The 23,717-nt window shown below is 41.9% G+C and overlaps 1 protein-coding gene across 16 annotated transcripts in view; it reads left to right on the top strand.

Moving 5' to 3' along the window:
• Sox5 (SRY-box 5) overlaps positions 1-23,717 on the top strand; it is a 938,356-nt gene that overhangs the window by 883,915 nt on the left and 30,724 nt on the right. For all 16 annotated transcript variants that reach the window (XM_029478841.1, XM_029478851.1, XM_029478846.1 and 13 more), the window contains one exon: positions 13,591-13,768. In XM_029478841.1, the coding sequence (XP_029334701.1) occupies positions 13,591-13,768 (178 nt within the window). The remainder of the gene's footprint in view (positions 1-13,590; positions 13,769-23,717) is intronic.

Here is a 23,717-nt window from a genome sequence, read left to right as displayed (position 1 = left end):
AATTAAACATAAGGCATTACAGCTGAGTTCACTACACATTAATTATTTTAATTGACTATTTCTTAAATGAATATCTGATAAATCAGTCTCACCATGCCTCACGTCCCATGGCATGCTTAAGTAGAACGGACACTTGAGAATCATTACTCTCTGAGGGCAAGATCATTACAGCTAAAACCAAACTCTACCTGAGACTCATTTCTCAACTTTCTTCACGTGGATTTGGATTTTCTTTGCCCTGTAACCTGGGTTTATATTATATAGGCAGAATATATGGTCCAACAAAGCACATTCAATACCTTGAGAAAAAATACTTTGTCTCCAGAATATTCTGCATAAGTAGATGGTGACTCGTGGGATTCCTTAATAACACGAGGCTGCTCCTGTCGCTGTCATGAAGAAGGCGAATGTCTCAATCACTCTGTTGAGGTTGTCAGTTCTAAATCATGATTAACTGGTCTGTGCATACCCCTGGACCCGCCCACTGAACATCAGCCTGGAATGGATCCTAGGTCTGTCCAGTTAGTGGCTTAAAGTTCCACAACACCCTCTTGGTCTCAGGAAATGTTGCTCTTGTCCTAGAGACCCCAGAAGATCTGGGAAAGTGTAAAATGACATGTGTTTTATGTCAAAACAAAAGTAGGAAAGATCCTCCTCTTCCTCCTCCTCTGCCTCCTCCTCCCCCTCCTCCTCCTCTGCCACCTCCTCCTCCTCCTCCTCCTCTGCCTCCTCCTCCTCCTCCTCTGCCTCCTCCTCCCCCTCCTCCTCCTCTGCCTCCTCCTCCTCCTCCTCCTCCTCCTCCTCCTCTGCCTCCTCCTCCTCCTCCTCCTCCTCCTCCTCCTCCTCCTCCTCCTCCTCCCCCTCCTCCTCCTCTGCCTCCTCCTCCTGATGATGCACCTGGAGAGGTGGCCTAGTACCGGTTCCTTGCAGAGGACACAAGTTTGGTTCCCAGAACTCATATTTGTTGGCATGCAATATCTGTACCTTCAGTTTCATAGGATTTGGTAACCTTTACTGGCATTGCCGGGTACCCATACTTACCTACACACACACACACTAAATTTTTTAAAACGTAAGCCCATTAAAATAATGGCATTTAGAACATTTACAGTGCTCCTTAGAAGTATTTCTGCATAAACTTTAGGTATGTGAATGTGTTTGGAATTTTAACCACTTTGTATTATGCTTCAAGGTTAGATAAACGTATTGCAAAGGCTCGTATCCATGCTGCCCAAATTGAGAGTGTGTTCTCTTCCATATCCGATATGACTTTCTCTTCAAAATGAAGTCGAACATTGTAAGTTGTTAAGGTTTTTTGTTTTGTTTTGTTTTGTGGCTGCTCTTTCAAAAGATTGCTCTTGGGCTGGACAGCTTCCGGGATGCAGACAGCTGCAGAACTCTCAGCTCAGAGGCCATGTCTGGGAAGTGGGGCTGGTGATCACAGGCTTCAGCACCAGGCATAAATAAGAGCCTATGAGGGGCTTCGCTGCCTGTAAATATGGAAGGGGAAGGAGCCAGGGGTGTGGAGACTGGGATCCCACCGCAATGCAGGGGTTCACTTAAATATTGGGGGTGATATCTGTTGGCAGCTGGGATGCACAGTGAGTAGTAGTTACCAATCTGCAAAGAAAGCAAACAAACAGCTGCTTATCAAAATACATCAAACGTCAGTGACGACTTACCATGTCAACCTCACGGTGCATATGCCTCATGACTGACTCGTTGTCCTCCAAAACGAAACGCTATGCAACTGCACACTGAGCTCTAGTTATTTGCCTCTTGGGAACTCGCTTTTTCCATAACAAAGTTGAATAAGAAAGTTATTTTACTTTCTTTTGGAGAAGAGAAAAGTCAGTAAAAAGTGTGTCTTCGGGTTCATGTTTTTATTTATTTTCTAACCTGTTGGTTATAAAAGGAAGGGAAGAGAAAAACGCCTTAATTTAGTCACAGTGGGAAAGTAATTGCTTCTGATGAACACATCGGGGACTAAAGAGCGATCTGCAAGCAGGTCGCTGGTCCTTGCCGGCGCTCCGTGCGCTGTTGCTTTGTCGATGGCTGAGATTGAGCTCAGGGCTCCACAAACACAAAGTATGTAGAACACAGAGCTGTAATCCCAGTCCCCCTTGTGAAAGCATTTAGAATAAACAAATATCAAATCCCTAAGAACATTTTTAAGGACTTAATATTATAACCACTTATGCCTTCAGTTTATATCCCCCTTGTATTTCACAATCCTAGAAGTGTGAGGACCAACACATGAGGAAAACTCCAATTTTGACAAAAAGTGCTGAAAAGTTCATTTAAACAACTGGATTTGGATGGCAGTTTATGAACTTCACAGTTGTAAAAAAAATCATTATAAATAATTCAAAGTAATGAAGTGTGGGCACTTTTGTTTTTTTAATAAAACATTTTTCTGTAGGTTACTTATGAAGATATTTCTTTAACCATTAAAACTCCTTAGCAGTTCACGTTGTCTTAAAATGTTCTATCTTTTAATGTCTGGAGTACCAATGAATCTCTTTCTCTCCCACAATGCATTGCTGTGTTGTGAGTAATAAAGACTGAGACAGCACACTGAAAAGATAAATTCTCACAAAATAACAAAGCATGATACCAGAGCATCTGGCACAATAGCCCTTGCGGGAGGCCTCTGAACAGTGAGTCACACAGACCTCCGACCTACATTTGGGGGCAAGAGAAGAGACCAAGACTGTGCAGGCTGAGATTTCAGAGATGCAGGACTTCACTTAAAGACCCCGAAGTCTTGGAGGGATGCATTCTGTAGTTTGTACAGCTCCTGAGCTCCTGTTGTGCGACCCTTGGGGAGCAGCTTGATCAGTGTGTATTATAGACATGCAGATGTAACAACTCTTAGCTATAAACCATCTTTAAACACTTGAGTAAAATGAAGAAAACAAACACTTTATCAGGAGTTGCTCATTGTCGATCTTAACCATTCCCCTGATTAACAGTTGATATGATTTCCTCCATTTTTTTTTTGTTTGTTTGTTTGCAGCCTTTGTGGGCATTAGGAAAGTTGAAATGCTGATACAAAACCTGAGACAAGCCATCTTCTTTGGGTAGGCAAATCATCCACAAAGAGAACTTAAACTAAACTTAGTTAAACTTGAACTAGCTCTGAACATGTCTGATGCCTTCTTTTCAACAATATAAATCAAATCAGTGATGTAACAGGAAACTGTCCCAGCCTCCCTGACCTTCTCCCTGTCCCTCTGACCCTCTCTATGCTCTATGTCTCTCTGTCTCTGTCTGTCTCTCCTCTCTCCTGTCTCCCTCTCTCTCCCCCACTGCATGTGTGTGTGTGTGTGTGTGTGTGTGTGTGTGTATGTGTATGTGTATCTTTCCCCAGGGTTCTCTGCCTTAGACAATTTGATTCTCATGAAAGTCTCCCAAACTACAAGACATCGGTTAACTGTCGTAGCTGCCGCTAAGCATTAAGCAGCCTGTCACAGTGGCTCACTAGACCACTGGGGATTGTTGCCCCAAGGACCCGCACATATGCATACGTGAGCCCAGAATAGAGGCCTTTCATGAAATTGACTGGGGTCTTATCAAATTGCTGGTACATGGTTATACCTACTCCCCTCCCAGGTTGCTACCTAGTAACAGTCAGCTTGCTTATGCCTAAATACCCCCTTAAGGTCTAGCAGAAACCTCAGCCATAGAGATTATTGATAATTTCTGAAAAGAAATTGTTGAGACTTCTGAGCTCATTCCAGATCTTCGATCTTACTTTGTTTCAGGATTATAGCTCATCAACATTTTAATCTGATTTTTGGTTATGGATGGTTCTCTGAATGATAAACCTTCCCTCCCTTCTTGGGATCATGTTCAGCCCTCCAGGTTCAGTGGGTCAGCTGCAATTGGCTCCATGATATTTAGAATGTCTTCCTGTCTGTCTGATATTAACTCCTTTTCTAGCTGATATCCAGTGATGTCAGTTCATGCATTCAGGTCTAGTGACAAATGCTTGTGTCCCCAGTGCAGAGTTGGTGATAGAACTGATCACTGTTGCTCACATGTCTCATGGTTTGTAAGTCAGTGAACTCCAGTGATTGCTCATGTGTGTGGGAATCCAGTCCCTCTATGACAACTTGGACACCTCCCTATGCAACAGTGAATGACAGGGACATGAGCTTTCTAGTAACCACTAGTAACCACTAGTCATCATGGGGATGTACTGCACATTTCTTAACTTACTTTAAAGCATTTTCAAAGCCTCTGGAAATTTGCATGCAGAGGCTAAGAGGAGAAGCTGACCTGGCAACTTGCATCCCATATCGCTGCCCTCTGTTTCCTCACCTCATGGTTGAGGTTCATTACTGACTTTAGAAGTTGGTACACGTTATCCAGACATAATGACCAGCAGAAACTATAGGGACCATTACTGTTAGGCTTAGGACACTGTCAGAGACTGAGTTTAAACAGAGTTGAGTGAAACACCCTCCGTGTGTTACGGCCTCATGCAATGAGTGGCTCTGTTACTCCCTCAAGGCATCACCACAGACACCATTGCCTGTGCTTCTGTTCCATCTTCCTTCACACACAGGAATGTTTACAGACTTTCTGCAAGAGGCTTTTCTTCTGCAATGGCAGGATAAAGGAATTCTCACCTAACAGTTGTAGAAGTAAACATATTGAAATTATGAGAATACAGTACTTTACTAGAACATTTTTGGAAAGGAGTATTCAAAGTACCAAAGTTCAAATGTGAGGTTTAGGAGGAAAGGATCGAAATATTAAAAGAGAAAGTATAAACAAATGGTGCCTACCTGGTCTACAAAGTGTTACATCTAAATCAGGGGACTTTCCTTACAAGTGAAACTCAGTCTCCTTATCCCAGGTCAGCTGTCTTCCCAAGGAGCTTTAGCTTCTAACTGGGAATGATAGACTCCACCAGAGTGAGCTATGTGGCTGTGGAAACACAGGCAGGGTGGTTAACAAAGGTGGAGAGAAAGGACAATGACACATGTCCTACAGTGTACAGACAGCCACCCAAATCAAATGATTACAGCCCCAAAGAGTTCTACAGGTAAAGATGACCAAGCAATGTATCTAGCTTATCATAATAGGAAAAGGGAAGTTGTAGGGTCTTTTATTAACTAGAATATAAAGTCATACTCTGTACTATGTGTGTGTGTGTCTGTACAAGTGCAGAGGCCAGAGATAGGCATTGAAGTGGATAATTATCTACTTTAATCATTATCCATCTAATTTTTTGAAACAAGTCTCTTTCAATGAACCTAGAACTTAGTAGTTTCAGTTTGACCTGCTGGCCAGTAAGCCCTAGAGATCCTCCTGCCTCAGCACCTCCCACCCTGGGGTTATGAATACGTGTGGCTGCTGAGGACTAAGAGTCAGGATCTCATGCTTTCTACATCAAGCACTCTGCCTACTGAGCCATCTTCCCAGACCCATACTCTGGCTACTTCTATAGCACCCTACTGTTTATATAGGAAGTTTCTGTCCATTGTAAGAAGGGGCTGATGGCACAAAACACCAGAAGGCAGGTGCTATTGAGGGTCACTCCAGAGACAATTAGAGAAGAGCTGTGTATAGGAAAAATGGATTTCTTTCATGTAAGTCTTTCAAATCTCTCTCTCTCTCTCTCTCTCTCATTTTACTTAAAATTGAATATAAAATATAAATGACATTCTAAAAAGTCCACTTTATTCTTTTCTATGTTTTCAAGTATGTGCATGCATACATATACATGTTTTGTGTATGTTTAAGATTCATAGCATTGAGTTGTTAAATAAAAAGTTGGAAAATACCCAGCTGAAGTATTACTAGAGAAGGAACAGAGGGCATTTCAAATGACAAATTCAGTGATGAATATAAAAACAAGCAACTCAAAGTTAAAAAAAAAAAAGTGCTGACTTATTCCCTTCGTGGAAAGGTCCCCAGACTGCAGGCATCGAATCCACTGTTAAAGGAATCAGGGGGAGGCTACCATCTCTGAGAAGATAGAGATTAGTAGCCAATGAGAAAGGAGCAGGTTGGAGCTGAGCTAAAGGACTTAGGTCTGCGTTTTATAAGTCTGGATTTAAAGGCATCACCACCATGGTGAAAGCATACCTATCCAAAACGTCCGGAACTGGGCGTGCATTTTTTAATGTAAAATTCAGAATGCAAGGGTTTCTTCTTGAGAAGGAGCTTCTGTCCTACGCACTTTGTAAGGTGGTTGAGTTGATGACATCCACAAATATCTAGTGCTCATTATATAATAACCACTGATAAATGGAGAAAATACTGCCCAATTAATGATAGATCGATTGGTTTTGGACTATTGATTTTTTAAGATTTATGTATTATGTATATTTGTATATACACAGTGCCCATGAGGCCAAAAAAAGATGTTAGATCTTCTAAAACTGAAGTTATAGGCTGTCATGAGCTCACATTTAGATGCTGGGAATTGAACCAAGGCCCTCTACAAGAGTAGCCAGTGCCCTTAAATTCTAAGACATCCCTCAAGTCCAAATGTGGGATTATTGACTGTGTTGATTTAATCTTACCCTTATCCATACAAGCAATATGAAAATTAACTGGCAAATAAATGTTTGATTTCCAGCAACTAATTTAGGTAAAATTGTAAGACAGTGGCATTTAAGAACACCTTGACATTGCCATACCAGACAAACAGTTATTAGGAACAATGAGTAGAGAGGGAAATAAGGAGAAAACATATGTTCTGAGGGTTATGATTGCTCCTACAGTATGAATATGCTTCTGTGTGGTAAAAGACAAGAATGAAATAAGGAAAGATCAGTAAGGAATTCAGGGTACTGACATCTCAGGGTTTTTACTTCTGATATTACCTTGGAGTGAAAAAGGAAACTAAAGAGCAGAGAGAAAGAAGTCTCCATATCAGCCTCTAAAGAAAGCCTTCACCTTTTTCAAATAAAATATTTATATAAAAATAAATTTATGTTGCTTAGTCATTTGGGTTTTTCAAAGTATGAAAACTATATGTGCTATTTAAATTTTGACAACTGGACACAAGCGTGGGTCATCTGGAAGAGGGAACATCAGTTGAACTGTAGGCAAGTCTGTGGGAGCATTTTCTTGAATACAGATTAAAGGGAGAAGGTCCAGCCAACAGTGGGTGGCGCCACACTCAGTAGGTGGTCTTGAAGTCTATAAGAAAACAAGCCCAGCAAGCCACAGGGAGCAAGCCAGTAAGCAGTATTCCTCCATGGCCTCTGCATCAGTTCCTGTTTCCAGGTTCCTGCACTGAGTTCCTACCAACGTTTCTCAATGGTGGACTGTGAGCTGGAAAGTGAATTATCTTTCCTCTTCATGTCTGGCTTGGTCAGTGTCTCATCCCAGCAACAGAAAGCAAAACGAAGGCACATATAATGTAAAGTTCTCAAAAATAAACCGAACTGGAGCTACACTCTGAAATACATTTGACTTTTAGTTCTCTTACAATTTGTATAAAATTGTCCTGGGTCCCCGAGGATTGGATCTCTTGAGTCTAGTTCTCGCTATAAATTAGTCTACATTCGCTGCTTCCTCCAGTTCACTTGCTTATCTATCTGCAGGATCACTTCACTAGGCTACGGTTTGATCAAGGCCCCCATGTCTCTGCTTCTCAAACCATAGCAGTTAAGTGAGGCTTTAACGTTCACGGAGACACGTCTCGGTGGCTGCCGATGGATGGAGCGCAGCTTTGATTTTGCTCATTTCCTATTCTCAGGCAACAGGAAGGAACCAGCAGCTTATTAAAAGTTATCTTCAGCAATAGACTCCTGAAACTTCTCTCTGAAGATAGGTTACCATGATTAAACACACTCTGACCAAAATCCATGTTAGAGAAATAGAGAGTTTATTTGGCTTATGCATCTAGGCTACAGTCTGTCATCGAAGGAAATCAGGGCAGGAACTCTAGTGTGAACTTACAGAAGAGACCATGGAACCATGCTTCTAGTTCATTAGGTTCATGCTTTGGTAGCTTTTTTATATAGCCCAGGACCACCTGCCTAGAGAATGGTGCCACTCACAGTAGGCTAAGTCTTTTTATATCAATTAACAATGGAGAGATTCCTCTATAGACATGGCATAGGCCAATCTTACAAAGAAAATTAATTAAAACTGCTTTTCAAGAAGAGGGGGAGGAAGATTACAGGAGCCAGAAGGCCAAGGCCACCACAAGAACATGGCCCACAGAATCAACTAACCAGGGCTCATAGAGGCTCACAGAGACTGGGGTGACAATCAAGGAGCCTATATCAACAACTGGGAAACCTATATAGATCTGACCTAAACTGTCTACGTGTATGTTGTTGTTGTGCAGGTTGGTGTTCTTGTGGGACTCTGAACAGTGGGAGTGGGGCTGTCTTGACACTTATTGTAACATGCTATGCTCTGTTTGGTCGATATCCCTTGGAAGCCTGCTCTTTCCTGAAAGGAAACAGAGGAGATGTGGATCTGAAAGAGAGAGGGCATGAAGGGGATGGGATTGGGAGAATGAGAGGGAGCTGAAATGCACTCAAATGGAAGATAGAAGAGTTTCAAAAAAGAGTCCTTTCCTATGTATTTCTAGACTATGTCAAATTTAAATTAATGATACTTGGACAGAAACATTCCATTCTCAAAAGCAGTCTAAATATATCAACATCATGAAATATTTTATGTAATATAGCACAGACAATAGAGAATCACAGGAAGTCACCAATTTGCATGAATTGACTGCATAACATTTTCCTGGTGTGAGAGATAGCAGGAGTGCGTGTGACTTCACAATCTCTTGCGCTTACGTGGTCCTTTGTGCGATTACGTGAACATAACTAACTATACAGTAATATCATTGCTACAGAGGATGCAACCAGTCTGCCTCGTAAACTCTAGGATGAAAGTCATCATGGAAGCTAAAAGAACATGACATGGTGAAGCCAACCCGAGGCTTCAATAACACTATCAGAGTGTCTTGCAACAAATTGTTGATTACTTGATTGTATCAGAGGTGTGGGCAAGGCCTGGAGGCTCACATCTGTGAACCCACACTTGAGAGGAAGAAGCAAGAGGATCAGGACAACAAAGAAACAAAACTCATGTGGTATGAAAGATTAAAGGAGTGATCTGGAAGATCTGTAATGAGATCTGGAAATGTAAATAGCTGCCGTCCGCGAGTTGAAGTATGTTTACCTCGGCTTACATGTCTGTTTATGTTTAGATTTTTCTAAACCATTTATCATTTGGAGCTATTCAAAAAGTAAATAAAACCCCGGGGACTATCATTTTATGTCTAAAAGAAATAATTACAAAGTAAACAACATTTATAAAAGTTTCATTGTGGCAACCTTGTTCAACAATGGGTTGAGTAACTCAAAAGAAATTGCTTTCCACCCTGCTTGCTGGTGGATGGGAGACAAATGTTTTCCTGACCTTGGAAGTTACTTAGCGTCTTTTGTATGTGAATTATTTATTTATATATTAATGTATGTTTTACTGGGAAGCCCAGAGGTTGAACTACAAGTGAAATACAAGGTAGAAAACATCGTAGTACCTTCTATGTTTACGCCCATATCCATTATGCTGAGGACACCACCCTCTGCAAGCCATAGGCTAAGCCCATCTTCCAGTTAAATGCTGTAGAATTCTTATTCAGTCAAATAAACAATAATTAATAGAAAATTGGGATGGTTCTGTAAGTTTCCTGTTCTTCATGAATAACGGCCCTTGCTTTATGATCTCAGCAGCAGTAAATTATTAAAATTGACCAAATTGTGAGATGTAATATCATGGGCCAAAATTATGTATGCAGTTCCCAGCATCCGAATCATGCCTGTGAGTTCTGATTTAAATCCACCACTAGCCTGTCATACTGTGGAGGGGAGACTGAAAGGGCAGATTTGAATGACATTTCTATCAAATTGCAACTGTCGACCTGTCATAGTCCCTGGGGCCCTGCACTTTTTGCCTTTCAGACATTGCATTGCCTTGAAGGAAATAGTGAAGATCCCAGTGCATCCGTAGTGTTCAAAAACAATCTAGTCACCAGTCAGCATGCACCTGTAATAGCTGTGAGAGTTTAAAGTCCAGACATGTGACATTTTACCACGTCAGGATCCCCAGTCCCCTCAGGTTCACTGCTAATGTCACCCATCTTCCTGGTCCACATGCGTGCTCTCTGATTGTGTACCCTACTTCCTCTCTTACTCTGAGAATATACCCTGCCCTATCTTCCTATCCTTTGTCTACACCATCAATGGCAGTGATTACCTTCCCAAAGCTCTCCCAGCAATGTATTACCAGAGTTGCTGATCCTAAGAGAGAGCAAAGATGAAGGGAATGGCTAACCAATGACTGTCCAAAATTGAGACCCACCCCATGGGCAAGAATCAATCCCTGACTATCCATGATATTCTGTTATACTTTCGAGGCTCCACCTAGCAGCTGACTGAAGCAGATGTAGAGACCCACAGCCAAATATTAGAGGGATCTCTGGGAGTCTTGTGAAGAGTTGAGGAAGGACTAAAAGATCAGAACAGGACAGTAACACCACAGATCAACCGAGTCAACTAACCTAGCCCCTTGGGTGCAGTGAGGGGGTCCAAGAGACTGAACCATTGACAAAAAAAAAGCGATCTCCAGCTGAACCTGGGTCCCACGCACATATGTAGCAGAAGTGTAGCTTGGCCTTCATGGGTGTCTTCCAACAACTGAACCAGGGGCTGTCCCTGAATCTGTTGTCTGCCTGTGTATCTTGTTCTCCTACCTGGGCCACCTTGTCTAGCCTCAATAGGAGAGGATGCGCGCCTAGTCTGCCAGTGACTTGATTTGTATGTATGTGTGTATTGGTTGGGGGGAGGGGGGCAGATAACATAGGACAGGGCGGGGATGAAGGGTAACAGACTGGATGGGGACTTGGGAGTAAGTTATGATGATGACCCAGGGGAAGAGGGGAAGCATATGTGTGAGGGGCTACTGGGAGGGGGGAAAGCTGATATTGGGATGTAAAATGAATAAATTAATTTTAGAGAACCACACAAGTCAGAAAATACAAGTGGCAGGACTAACCTAATGGCATAGTGGTCAATGCCCTTGCCAGGCAAGCCTGATGATCTGACTTCGATGCAAAGATATCTTCTGACTCGCCCCCACCCCCTCCCCCACCAAGTACTATAGAACATGTACTCCTCTCACAGTAATAAATAAAATATAAGTCAACAAACATAAAAAAGAGCTGTTGATCCCATCCTAAGGATGTCCAGGGCTGCCACTGAAGCCCTGAGCCTTACACAGAGCATAAACATAGCAGGGGAGAATACTTGGGATGTTTACAGCTAGCTATACCCAAAGCAGCATTAATAATCTACCAGGCTGTCAGGATACTAGACTCAATTGATGAAGAAGTATAGATTCTTATCCAAGAACTCCCTGCCCCACCTCTCTCACCTGGCCAATCTTTGTAGCACTAAGTTTTTTTATCCGAACACTGTTTCTAATTTTATGGGTATATATCTAAACCAAAGGTTGAAGACTGTAGTCATACTGCATATTTTAAATTGTGTGCCCTTCCGTTGGAAAAGCTTTCTGAAACCTGGTATCATCTTTTAAGGTTGCCTTCTTTATACGTCCATAGCTGCCAACCTTTAGAGTACATCAGAATCACTGGAAAAGACTTCTTTAAACCCAGGTTGCTGGGACCCAACTCCAAGCATCAGCAACCGTGGACCTTGAAATCAGTTCTCAGGTTCTATAGGCAGTGCTGGCCTATGCAGAGCTCTAATATATTTAAACTATATATTGATGCAATGGACACACATTACTTTGAGTTCCTTCCAACTGAGGTATCTGTAGGTTCTATCTGAAGAGCTCAACTGAGCGTTTTACACTCAGTAGGATGGGGATACTTTGGCCTCTGTACCTTTTGAAGTGGAAAAATGAATGGTTCCGAGTCATATCTCCCCATCAGTAAGGGAGCAATCTCATTTCACTACTTATCAAGAGTCTATTAATGGATATAATTTTACATAATAGCTATTAACATACTATATATTTCTAATGATATCAGATGGCCAATAGGAATTACCTCATTGGTTTAAAAAAATGTGCTTTTCTTTGTAACACAAATCATAGCTTAACAAAGAGGTTATAAGAATAGTTTTTCCTAGTCTGTTTACAGGGTTCTAAGTGCACAGAATCTATAACCTAATAATGATCTCCTTTCAAGACACAAGTGTGTACTACATACCTTTGATGAAGAAATCACAACTTTTTATGAAATGATTTTTAATAGCTTGTTGATGTACACACACCATAGGTAGATAGATAGACAGACAGACAGTTTTACTGACTCTGAAAATCAAAAAGTTGCAGTAATATTTATGTGTAAAACTTTTGCTCTTTTGCTTTTTTAGTCTATTTTTAAGAGGTATAAATGTTTAATTGTAGTGGGAAATATTTCCAGAATTTGTTCGTATATAAACATATATGTAAGTTTGTATATATAGATATATATGGATGAATATAGTGAAAAGTTGTAGCAATTAGCATATGTTTATTGGCTACCTATTTGCCCTACTTGATTAAAGATCATTTCACTTTAAAACAGAATTCCTGAAATTGATAAATATCACATATACTCTTAACTCATGAAATAATATTTCAAAGGAAATCTTTATTTCTAGAGTCAAATTTGAGTGCTCCTGAATCTGATATAAACAGTTGCCGGGAAGTTCCAGTTTTCAAGCATAACAGAGAGATAGAATGGTTTGCAATGATGAGGGCAGAGTAGAGCTACTGCGTCTGATTCCCATGATACAACAGAAACTTTCCCAGCAGTACTGCATCCATAAATGTTATATGCATAACGACCTGGGAGCTAAGGATGAAGCTTCTACATCAGCAACATTCTTCAAGCATAGAATAACTGAAGCCACTAACTACACTGAATTGGTCTTAGATATTTTTACCATGTGATTTTACAGTGAATATTTTGAGCCTCTTCTGGATTTTACTTTATGTCCATGGTAGTGTTTATTTAGGTGTCTGTGTAATGCATGTTATCATAATATTATGTTTTTAATTTGTAGATGAAAGCTAAAATTGCTTTTGTGAAACATAGAGAATATGATTGTTTTCTTAGAACATTCTATTTCTTTATATATTCCATGGGGAGAGCAGTTCTGAACAGAGCCACACACCCATGGATGGTCCAGGTGCTACCTACCTCCACACCTGGACAAAGATGCTTGAAATTTAACTGGCCTGATCCAGAGAGCAAAAACAAATAGAAAAGACTGACCATCATCATAATTGTATATGAACTGTGCAAAAATGTCTCACAATGAGAACGCACATAGGAGATTGGCTCCATTAGAGTAGCTCTTCTGGATTGTATCCCAAGACCGCTTCCTGTGCATAGCAGAGGGCAGGGATGTGTGCTTCCTGTTACACAACCAGGGCTCTGTAGAATGTAGTTGAAAGTGACGCTGTGTCAGCAGCTAAGCAGCTATTGCCGTGTTGAGAGCAAATGTGCAGAGGACTGATGGGAAATGACAGGCTGATACCTGTGCTTTTCTAGATGTTTCTCTCAGCCTTGCCTTGTCCTTGCAGGATGAAGTGGCCCAGCCACTGAACCTATCAGCTAAGCCCAAGACCTCTGATGGCAAATCACCTGCATCGCCCACCTCTCCTCACATGCCAGCTCTGAGAATAAACAGTGGGGCTGGCCCCCTCAAAGCCTCTGTCCCAGCAGCGTTAGCTAGTCCTTCTGCAAGAGTTAGCACAATAGGTAAGTTATGTTTCTCTTGTTCTCCTTGATTTCCCATTCATGGCATTTGGATGACATCATGTACGAAGGCTACACATGGCTTGAGCTAATGAGGAAGATGTAATTGGAGTTACTGTCATAAGGTCTGGTTTAAGCATGCAAGTGACATTTCTAACCCTGTCTGATTGATACTGACCCCGACAATCTGAAAGTGTGAAACTTTGCCTTTTAGTTTATTTTTTTAAAGAGGCATAAATGATTAATTACAGTGAACATTGGTTCCAAATTTTTCCTCCTAAGTGACTTACCTTTACTATCACTGAGATATTTTTATTGTTGTGATGTGTGTGAATTTATGTAGAATATATACTGGGGAATACACTCTGCTTGGGTTAACTATGAGGTATGAAGTTTGTTCTGTTCTATCCTGATTGGAAATTCCAATTGAACACCTTTGGTTTTCCTGTAACTGTGATTCCTCATGAGTTAACTAACACTATTATTTCTATTTTTCATACACGAATTAAAACATACATAACCAGCTGGGCAGTGGTGGCATACGCCTTCAATCCCAACACTCAGGAGGCAGAGGCAGGCGGATTTCTGAGGTTGAGGCCTGCCTAGTCTACAGAGTGAGTTCCAGGACAGCCAGCGCTATACAGAGAAACTCTGTCTCGAAAACAAAACAAAACAAAATAAAACAAAACAATTGACACATTGAATTTTTTCTGTCTGATTGGGAAGCCTGTAGCACAGGTTAGCCCTGGGTACTACATGATTACTTTGGGAGGTGTTATAATATAACTCAGAAACACTGAAGGCGACTCCAGAGCACAACTATAATCCTATAGTCAAAGAGGAGAGTGCTGCATTCTACCAGGAAGAACCAAGCTAGACTAACTTACAAACAGCAGAACCCGAACTGAACTTTTAACAACCGACATAGTCATAGACATTCTAGGCTGTAAGAAAAAGAAAAACCTCGGAGAAACTCGGGGACTTTGATAAAGAGTTGACTGACGTGTGGCACAAAGCTAAACAACATGTGGACAAACAAACCAACAAACAGCATGTAGTAAAAGCCATGGATGGAGTGAGGTAAACACTCTCATGAGATTTTGACCTTTCTCTTCCCAGACCGATGCCAACAGAACTTAACAGTATTGACAAGTGAACAACATTGTTCCGTGAAAGCACTGCTATTGTATAAGGTTATGTCCTAGTCAGGGTTTCTATTCCTGCACACACATCATGACCAAGAAGCAAGTTGGGGAGGAAAGGGTTTATTCACCTTACACTTCCACATTGCTGTTCATCACCAAAGGAAGTCAGGACTGGAACTCAAGCAGGTCAGGAGGCAGGAGCTGATGCAGAGGCCGTGGAGGGATGTTACTTACTGGCTTGCTTCCCCTGGCTTGCTCAGCTTGCTCTCTTATAGAACCCAAGACTACCAGCCCAGGGATGGCACCACCCACAGGGGGGGGGCCTCCCCACTTGATCACTAACTGAGAAAATGCCCCAGAGCTGAATCTCATGGAGGCACATCCCCACCTGAAGCTTCTTTCTCTGTAATAACACCAGCCTGTGTCAAGTTGACACACAAAACCAACCAATACAGGTTCTGAGGGGTTTACACGATATAGAAATAGGTAAACAGGATTCTGGAGGGATGCAGCCATACTCTGAAAAAGACACATGCACCACAGGGGAACAGGGGGTGTTTCTGTTATCAGTAAATGAGGAGAAAGCCTGACAAAACTGGAAGGGACAATTATAAGATGTAGTGCATGTTGGATCACAAGAACAAGGAAGTCTTTAGTCACAAGTGCTCAGGGGGAAACTGTGACCCTGTTTGCTACATGAGAGCAGAGCTAGGATGTTAGATGCAGAGATTATTTCTTGACTAGAGCAGTTCACCAGGAAGGAGGTTGTCTGGTAAGAAGTAAAGAACCATAGATGCCTCCGATGTATAGCTAAGTGTGATAGAAAAATGAGCCCCAAACCTTAAATGAACATTTCCTCAGTTGCAAAGGGACTCAGCTTCTTAAGATAGTTCAAATGATCACAGGATGCTGGCCAGAAAGACAGACCCCTGTAGACCTCACTGGAGGTAGACAACTCACTTGCCTAGTTCGTATCTGGAGACCTCAGTTCTTGCTCACACAAACCTTCCCTGCAGTCACACATCATGTGGTAGGAAAACTTCCCTGTAAATGACCCCAAAGGAGAGTAGAGGAAGTTGTGGTGTTTATGACCTGCCCACCAAATTCCTACCAAGTCTGTCCTGCTTTTCTGAAACGTAACTTAAAAAAAAGGGAATCGGCCTTCAATGTTTAAAGGAGAAAAAACATCTCAAAGATGATTTGAACATATTTTTAATCTACCACACATCTTTCTAGGTTGAAAACTGTCTAAAAAGACTGTTTAAAACAAGTGAAGATCAAGTGCCGTGCATATAGGTAGTGTGGGGAAGTTCTTAATCACTGCAGTAACTATCAGAAGTACAGAGAGGTCACACTGCAGAGGAAGCTGTCATGTCGGTGCTATGGGAACGCCTTCAGTCAACTAGCAGACTCACACTGGAAAGAAATCTTCTTTTGTTGAGCAGTTTGGGATAGCTGCCATTACCTCGTCACCTTTGAACTCACAGAAGCACTTATGTGGCAGAGTAACCCCATGCATGCAAGTCAACAGGTACCTCATAGACAAACAGAACAATAGGGCAATGTGAGGTGGCCCTGCATAGAGTTGCACATAGCAGGGGCCATTGGATGGTGGCTTGCTCTGCAGAAGAGCATAAGGACATGAAGCAGGCGAGCTCTGGCCTTTCACTGGAGTTCACAGATAAGTAGATTCTGAAGGCCAAGTGGAGTGATCTCATCAGACTCCCAGTTGCAATGATTCAGAGAACAGGATAGTCCAGTGCATGATCCAGGTCACTCAGCAATGTGGGGTCTCTTACAAATGTGATCTATCTATCTAGAAGTAACTGTGGAGGTCAAGTAGACCTAGGTTTAAAATGGGGAAGGATAAGTAGATGGATGGATGGATGGATGGTTAGATAGACAGATGATAGATAGATAGATAGATAGATAGATAGATAGATAGATAGATAGATAGATAGATGATAGATAGATAGATAGATAGATAGATAGATAGATGANATAGATAGATAGATAGATAGATGATAGATAGATAGATAGATAGATAGATAGATAGATGATAGATAGATAGATAGATAGATAGATAAACAAGATGACAGACAGATGATAGATGGATAGATAGACAGACAGTTGCATATTCTTTTCCAATGAGAAAGAGGAGAAAAGTGGAGAGATGCACGGCTGTGAAAGAGAGTGGGGGGACTCTATCATAGCAGAGAGACAGGGTTGCTGGAAGGACTTGCCTTAAGAAGGAGGAAACTGGGTCTTTGTTTAGAGTCAGAAAAATTGGTCCAGAGTCAGGGAAATTGAAAACTAGACAGAGCAAGAGGCATTTCCAAACACCGATTTCTACAAAGCAGAACTCGAGGTAATTTACTGCTACTGACTCAGCACAGGGCAGGGCCAGCAGAACTACGTGGGCCTCTCAATGCTATGGACTGACACTAACTCCTCTGCACATTGTCCTAGAGGACAGAAAGCTAGCTCAGCTTCTGTGGACTGAGTGTGCAAGAAAACATTTGATCTGACACAAAGGATTCACTTCCTTAAGCAAATGGAGGTCATAAATATCATGGTGTTGACATGTGGCCTACTTTTAAAATATTATTCAAACCCTGCTTTCTAATGTAATGATTATACATGTGCATATATATATACATATATATGTAAATTCATATATTCATGCCTATAGATAGTTTTACATGAGCATTCCCAAAGATTAATGATGGCCAAATATTTTATAAAGACAAGAATGCATTTAATGATACTTATCATATGGCTTTCTCTATCACTGTAATAAAACATCTCTTACCCCCATCCTGCAAAATCCTTTTACCATATCTACAGCCCTCATATTTTCCAAGGGTTTGAGGCCACTACAATTTACTTTTCTCTTTTCAACAAATGTAGATGTTGAAAGCTGAGACTATAATGAGAAATAATGTAGTTGGGTAAAAGCCGGGAGGATTAATGGTGTTGTAAAGGTCACTCTGAAAGAAAAATTAATGTTTTAGACCATTAATAAACCATGGAAAATGGTGGACCAAAAGATAACTTTGAGTTATCATTAATGACACCAGCTTTTTGCTATCTATCTATTAGCTACACATATAGAAAGTGACTTTTTAAGGTTGGTGGCCAATCTACTCTAATGAGTATGGGTCTACAAGTGTACTTTTGATTGGTAGACAGATGATAGGTATCTGGGAAAAAAAAAAACCAAGTGCAAACAGTCCAGAGGAATGGTGGATAATTTGAGACTGACTAGGCTGGTGTCACTGTGCCTGCATAGGTCCTCTCTACTCATGTTTCACACATGTGTATCTCTGTAAACATTCCACAAGGTATTTTTCTACCCATTTCCTCACTGTGACTATTCGAAAAGTGTAAGACTAGATAAAGCAGACAGACACCTATGTTATCTGGTCCAGCATTCCTGTTTGTAGGGAACTGAGGCACGTTGTCACCTCTGTGGGCATCTGGAGTAAATTTCCTTGGGAGGATAAACAATAGTATGGCTCTGATTTTATTGCATGTGTCAATGACAAGGAGCTGGTCCAGGGACTTCCACAGACCGAGGATGCGCCTCACCACTGAGCTTCATCCCAGGCCTCCTCATTTTATTAAGGAAATTATATATGTGCATGGTAGCTCAGCAATTAATTTATCTATACTTGCCACTATAGGTCAGTGGGGCCTGAAGTCCCTGAGCTGGCATTCTTTCTGGCCCCATTTTGCCTCTTGATGGCCTCTCTCTTAATGGTTTATCTTTCACTCATGTAAGTAGAAGTTGACTACTTCCTGTGTGTGCTACTGCATGGCTGAGCAGTTAAAGGCCCTTGCTGTTAAACCTAGTAACCCGAGTTTGATTCTTAGGATATACATGGTAGAAGCGGGGGCCTGAATCCTAAGAACCATCTTCTAACCTCTACACACACACACACACACACACACACACACACACACACACACACGGTGGGGGGGGGAGACGGAGACAGAGAGAGACAGAGAGACAGAGAGAATGAAAAGGAAAGAAGGAAGAAGGAAGGGAAGAAAGAAAGAAAAAAGAAATAGAACAGGTTACCCTCACCTTAAAGTTCCTCAGAAACCCATGAACATTAAAAGTGTAGTTCCATTGTCCTCAATAGGCACAGGCCTACATAAATGAGAGAAGTGTGTTCAAGTGTGTAAACTGTGTTAGCAGCATAGCCCGGGCTGGCCTTGCACTCTGAAGCCTGACCTCCTTGCTCCACTCCTAAGTGCTGGCATGACAGGCATGAACCACTGTGCCCTGGTAGTACTTTACATCTTTAGTGAGAAGAACTTGCACAAGAGACAGGATGAGGCAACTCTGTTGCCACAGGAGTCTAAGTGAGGCTGTTACTGTTCACAGGAAGTCACCACCTCTTCCAGGAAGTGAGCAATGCCACCCTACCACAGCTGGAAACCATTTATGAGTGCATGACACTTCACAGTTAGCAAACTGTTGTTATGTTTATGATCTAATTCTGACTTTCTCAGATGAAGATATGGATATTATACATTCAGAGGCTGATATTTCATAACTGATCTGAAACTCAGGAAATTTTGTGGAAAATCTTGTGACACACTTCAACTTTTATGTGAAACTACAAATGTTTACGGGGTCAGTGAGAGAGATCAGTGGGTAAAAAGGGTTTCCCCCTAATCCTGAAGACCTGAGTTCAATCCCTGGAAACTGTACAGTGGAAGGAGAGAACTGATTGATGCCTGTTTTCTTGTTCATACCCCACCCATGTGCTGCGATAATCAAGAATGAGCATGTGATATACATGTATGCACTAAATACATGTCATTTAAAAAAACCAAGCAGTCTTACACAGAATGTATACGTAAGATGTAAGACTCTGTGTTGGCTTGAGATGTCTGCCAGCACCAGCACCGTTTAGCAGTTCTGGGCCAGGGAGTGAAGCTTTTCAATGACATGAACTTGTCAGTTATCTGAAGACAGAGAAATGCAGGCATATTCCTTTAAAATAGTCTTGTGATTGAACAAATGAAAGATTAAAACTAAACAAATCCAAAAACAAAACAAAACAAAACAAAACAAAAACAGAAAAAACAGGAGAAAAAACAAACAACAACAAAAATCTTACCCTTTGGGGTGGAGGGATGGCTCAGTGGTTAGGAGCATCAGTGGTTAGGAGCATTTGCTGCTCTTGCAGGGAACTAGAATTCTTTTCCCAGCAAGCAAATCAGGAGACTCAAAACTGCCTAGGAGAAACGATGCCTTCTTCCTGTTCTGTCTTTTGAGGATACTTACACAGAGAGAGAGAGAGAGAGAGAGAGAGAGAGAGAGAGAGAGAGAGGATAGAGGAGAGAGAGAGAGAGAGAGGAGATAGAGAGAAGAGAAGAGAAGAGAAGAGAAGAGAAGAGAAGAGAAGAGAAGAGAAGAGAAGAGAANAGAGAAGAGAAGAGAAGAGAAGAGAAGAGAAGAGAAGAGAAGAGAAGAGAAGAGAAGAGAAGAGAAGAGAAGAGAAGAGAAGAGAAGAGGAAGAGAAGAGGAAGAGAAGAGGGAGGGGGAGGGGAGGGGGAGGAGAGGAGAGGAGAGGAGGAGGAGAGGAGACAGAGGAGAGGAGAAAGAGGGGAGAGAATTGAAAATAGAATAAAATATTTTAAATGCCCTCCAGTAGTTCACGAACAGACAAGCTGAGACCACATGCTTGGGAAAATGCAGGCCTGCGTGATGAGCAAAGTATTTACAAGGCTTCAAAGGAGTAGATAAGTAGCCTTCACAGAACTTGCCTGGAGCAGGTCTGCACTATGTCAGAGAGGTCCTCACAGAGAATAATGCCGGAAGAAATTCCCAAACACAGCAGAGTGGGAGAACATTCCAGCAGATGAGGAGTTTATAGAGAAGGCAATCAGGAAAGTCTCTGGACTGGGGCACTGTCCCTTTGCAACTCAAGCAGGGCCTTGTGAGAGATAGACATAGGCATGGGAAGATCAAACGTCCGACAACATGAAGGGGCTTTCAGGCCCTGTTAAAGCTCCCAGGGCTTATCCCGGAATGATGATTGGAGGAAATGTTAGAGTTTTGAAAGTTCCAGTGTATATAGGCAAGGCTGAAGGTTGGCATTCTCGCTTGGAGATTCTCACGGCACATACCCATAGCCAAAACTCTGAAGGCGTTTAACTCTAATTCACTTACTTTGAACATCATTTTTTTTTTTATAAACAATGACAGATCGTCATTTCACGAAATGCTACTTTAAGCACAGAGCTACCAAGAGACGGGTTTTCAAGCAGAGGCTTTTCACATCCTGATCCTTTGTCTGGAAGCAGAGTAAAGACAGACGCTGGGAACAGAACTATGAAGATAGCGAATAGTAATAAAGAATGAGATTAGCCTAAATGGATGATGGGATGCCATTACTGAAAGCAGGGACCCTGGGTCATGGGTAAGCAAATTTAAGAGCTGAGGAATGAATGTTCAACAATGAGACTTGACTGATATTCAGGTCAGGAGAGGAATCTAATTTTAGATGATGACATCTGAGGGCTACTGGGAAGTTCCATGGAATGTAGAAAGGACAGCCTGAGGCAGGAGGATGATGATGAGTTCTGAGATACACAGGCTGCATTTCAGGGACTCTTAGGGCATGCAGTTAGAGAAGTTGAATGGGAAAACATATATACACATACATGTACATATATGCAGAGGTACACATTCATATAGTAGGGTTTCAAGCTGGCAGTAGTTGTTTCTTTGTTTTTGTTTTTGGTGTATATAGTATGTAGGATAGTCTCAAGACTCAGAGAAACAGTTAAAACTACAGGCTGTAGGCTAGGGAAATGGCTCTGTCAGTGCCTCCCTTTTAAACATGGAGACTCATATTCAAGACCTAGAATCCACATTGGAAAAAATGCCAGCTTCACCTTGTGACATTCCCCATGACTATGGGAAATCGCGTCTCACAAAGTAAGGTACATGGCACCAGAGGAATGACCCTTGAAATATAGCTATAGATTCCACCCACACGTGCACCCTAGTGCACCCTTAAACACACACACACCATGTTTGCATACACATGTGCATACAGAGGAAACACAGAAACAGAGAGAGAGACAGACAGATATACAGACAGAGAGAAGGAAGAAGACACAGAGAGGGAAGGAGAAAGGGGTGTTTCTGGAAGTGAAGGCAAAACACTAGTTGCCTCCTTTGAAGTATTAGCTAGAAATCATACCACTGTCAGCCCTCAAGTTTGCCTCTGCGGAGTTCATTCAACTTCTATACATGTCTACTCCCTTCAGATCCTAACCATAGCTGTAACCACTGCCTGAATTTGTAAACCAAAACATTAAAAAACCAAAAACAAAATAAACAATAAGAGAATATCACTTATCAAGCCATCAGTTTTGGTGTGTCATTTTGAAGTCTAGCAGGCAGCCTTGGGGTGAATTGAACTTGTGTTTGCTTTATTTGCTTAGCACTGGGGTTCACACCCAGGGCCTCTGTGTATGCCAGGCAAGCCCTCACCCCTTGAGTAACATCCCATATCCATGCATGGGTCTCTGTACCAACCATGAAGTGCCAGTCCTTCACAGTTCTTACCATCACGAACAAAGTCCTACCATGAACGTCCCAAAAGGAATCAGAGAGGGCAAAGGAACAGGAGACAGAAATGAAGTTAGGACATTTCTGGGATGAAGGACCTCCTCACATGCCAAGTGGCTCTGCTTCTCAGGCACACGTCTTCACCTTGCACCCATCCATGCTGCAGCCATCATACAGCAGAGAGGAACGGAAGCCAGAGCGATTGTTACAACTTGTCAGTCATCACACTTCCCATAAACAGAAACCCAGATCCCTCAGAATCCAGTCTGCCAATTCCACTCACTTCTCAGGGCCACTTTGTAAACAAGGTGACAGCTAATGCTGTCATGGGACATTTATTATGTCTGGAGACCATATTAACTCAGTTGTTCTTGACACCATTTGCTAATGTTGTGTCACCCGCATTTAAGCAATGAAGCAACCGAGAAAAAAGTAAGACGACCTGAACGACTGCCATGTGGCCGAGCTAAATACAGTTTTGCTTCAGGCTGGTCTAACATAGATCACATTTTACCCCTTTATTGATTGGGAAGTTGAACCAAAATTTAAGGAGCAGGTATAAAAACTTTCCAGGGCAAAAATCTCGAGGTGAGGAGAAGCCCTGGGAGAAAGAGGACGTTATACCAGAACAAGTGGATGTGGGAGCTTCCCACTGTCAGGATTCCCTGGGAGGCCATTGTGCAGGAAGGAGAAAATGCTTTGAAATCCAGCAACTTGGAGGTCTTGGGAAGCAGCAGAGAGGTGTTAGCTACAGCCAGAGAGAAGAGAGAATGGGAGAGAGCACACCCCTGGAGCAAATATAAGGAGCTTGACTGGGGGGGGGGGTTAAAAATAAAATTTGAGGAAAAACTTGATTTTCTTGTTTGGAGGGAGAGGTACCCTCACACTTAAAGTTGAGGTAAGTGTGGAGATGGCTTAAAGATAAGAAACATAAATGGGGGGGGGCAAGAAAAATCTAGAACTTTGGTCTAGGACATTTTTGATAACTGTAAAGAAGGCTATCATGTTCAATGAGACAGGTGACAGAAATGAAGTCAGTTGGTAGGAGGAGGAAGGAAGGGAGGTCATATGTTGTATTATTCACAGGTAAGTGTGAGTATACACACAGACCATATATATACATAGACATATGCATACACCATAGATACACACACACACACACACACACACACATACACACACTCACACACACACACACACACACACA

Source organism: Mus caroli, chromosome 6 (assembly GCF_900094665.2).
Source record: "Mus caroli chromosome 6, CAROLI_EIJ_v1.1, whole genome shotgun sequence".
NCBI lineage: Eukaryota > Metazoa > Chordata > Mammalia > Rodentia > Muridae > Mus > Mus caroli.
This window is presented reverse-complemented; position numbering and strand designations above follow the sequence as displayed.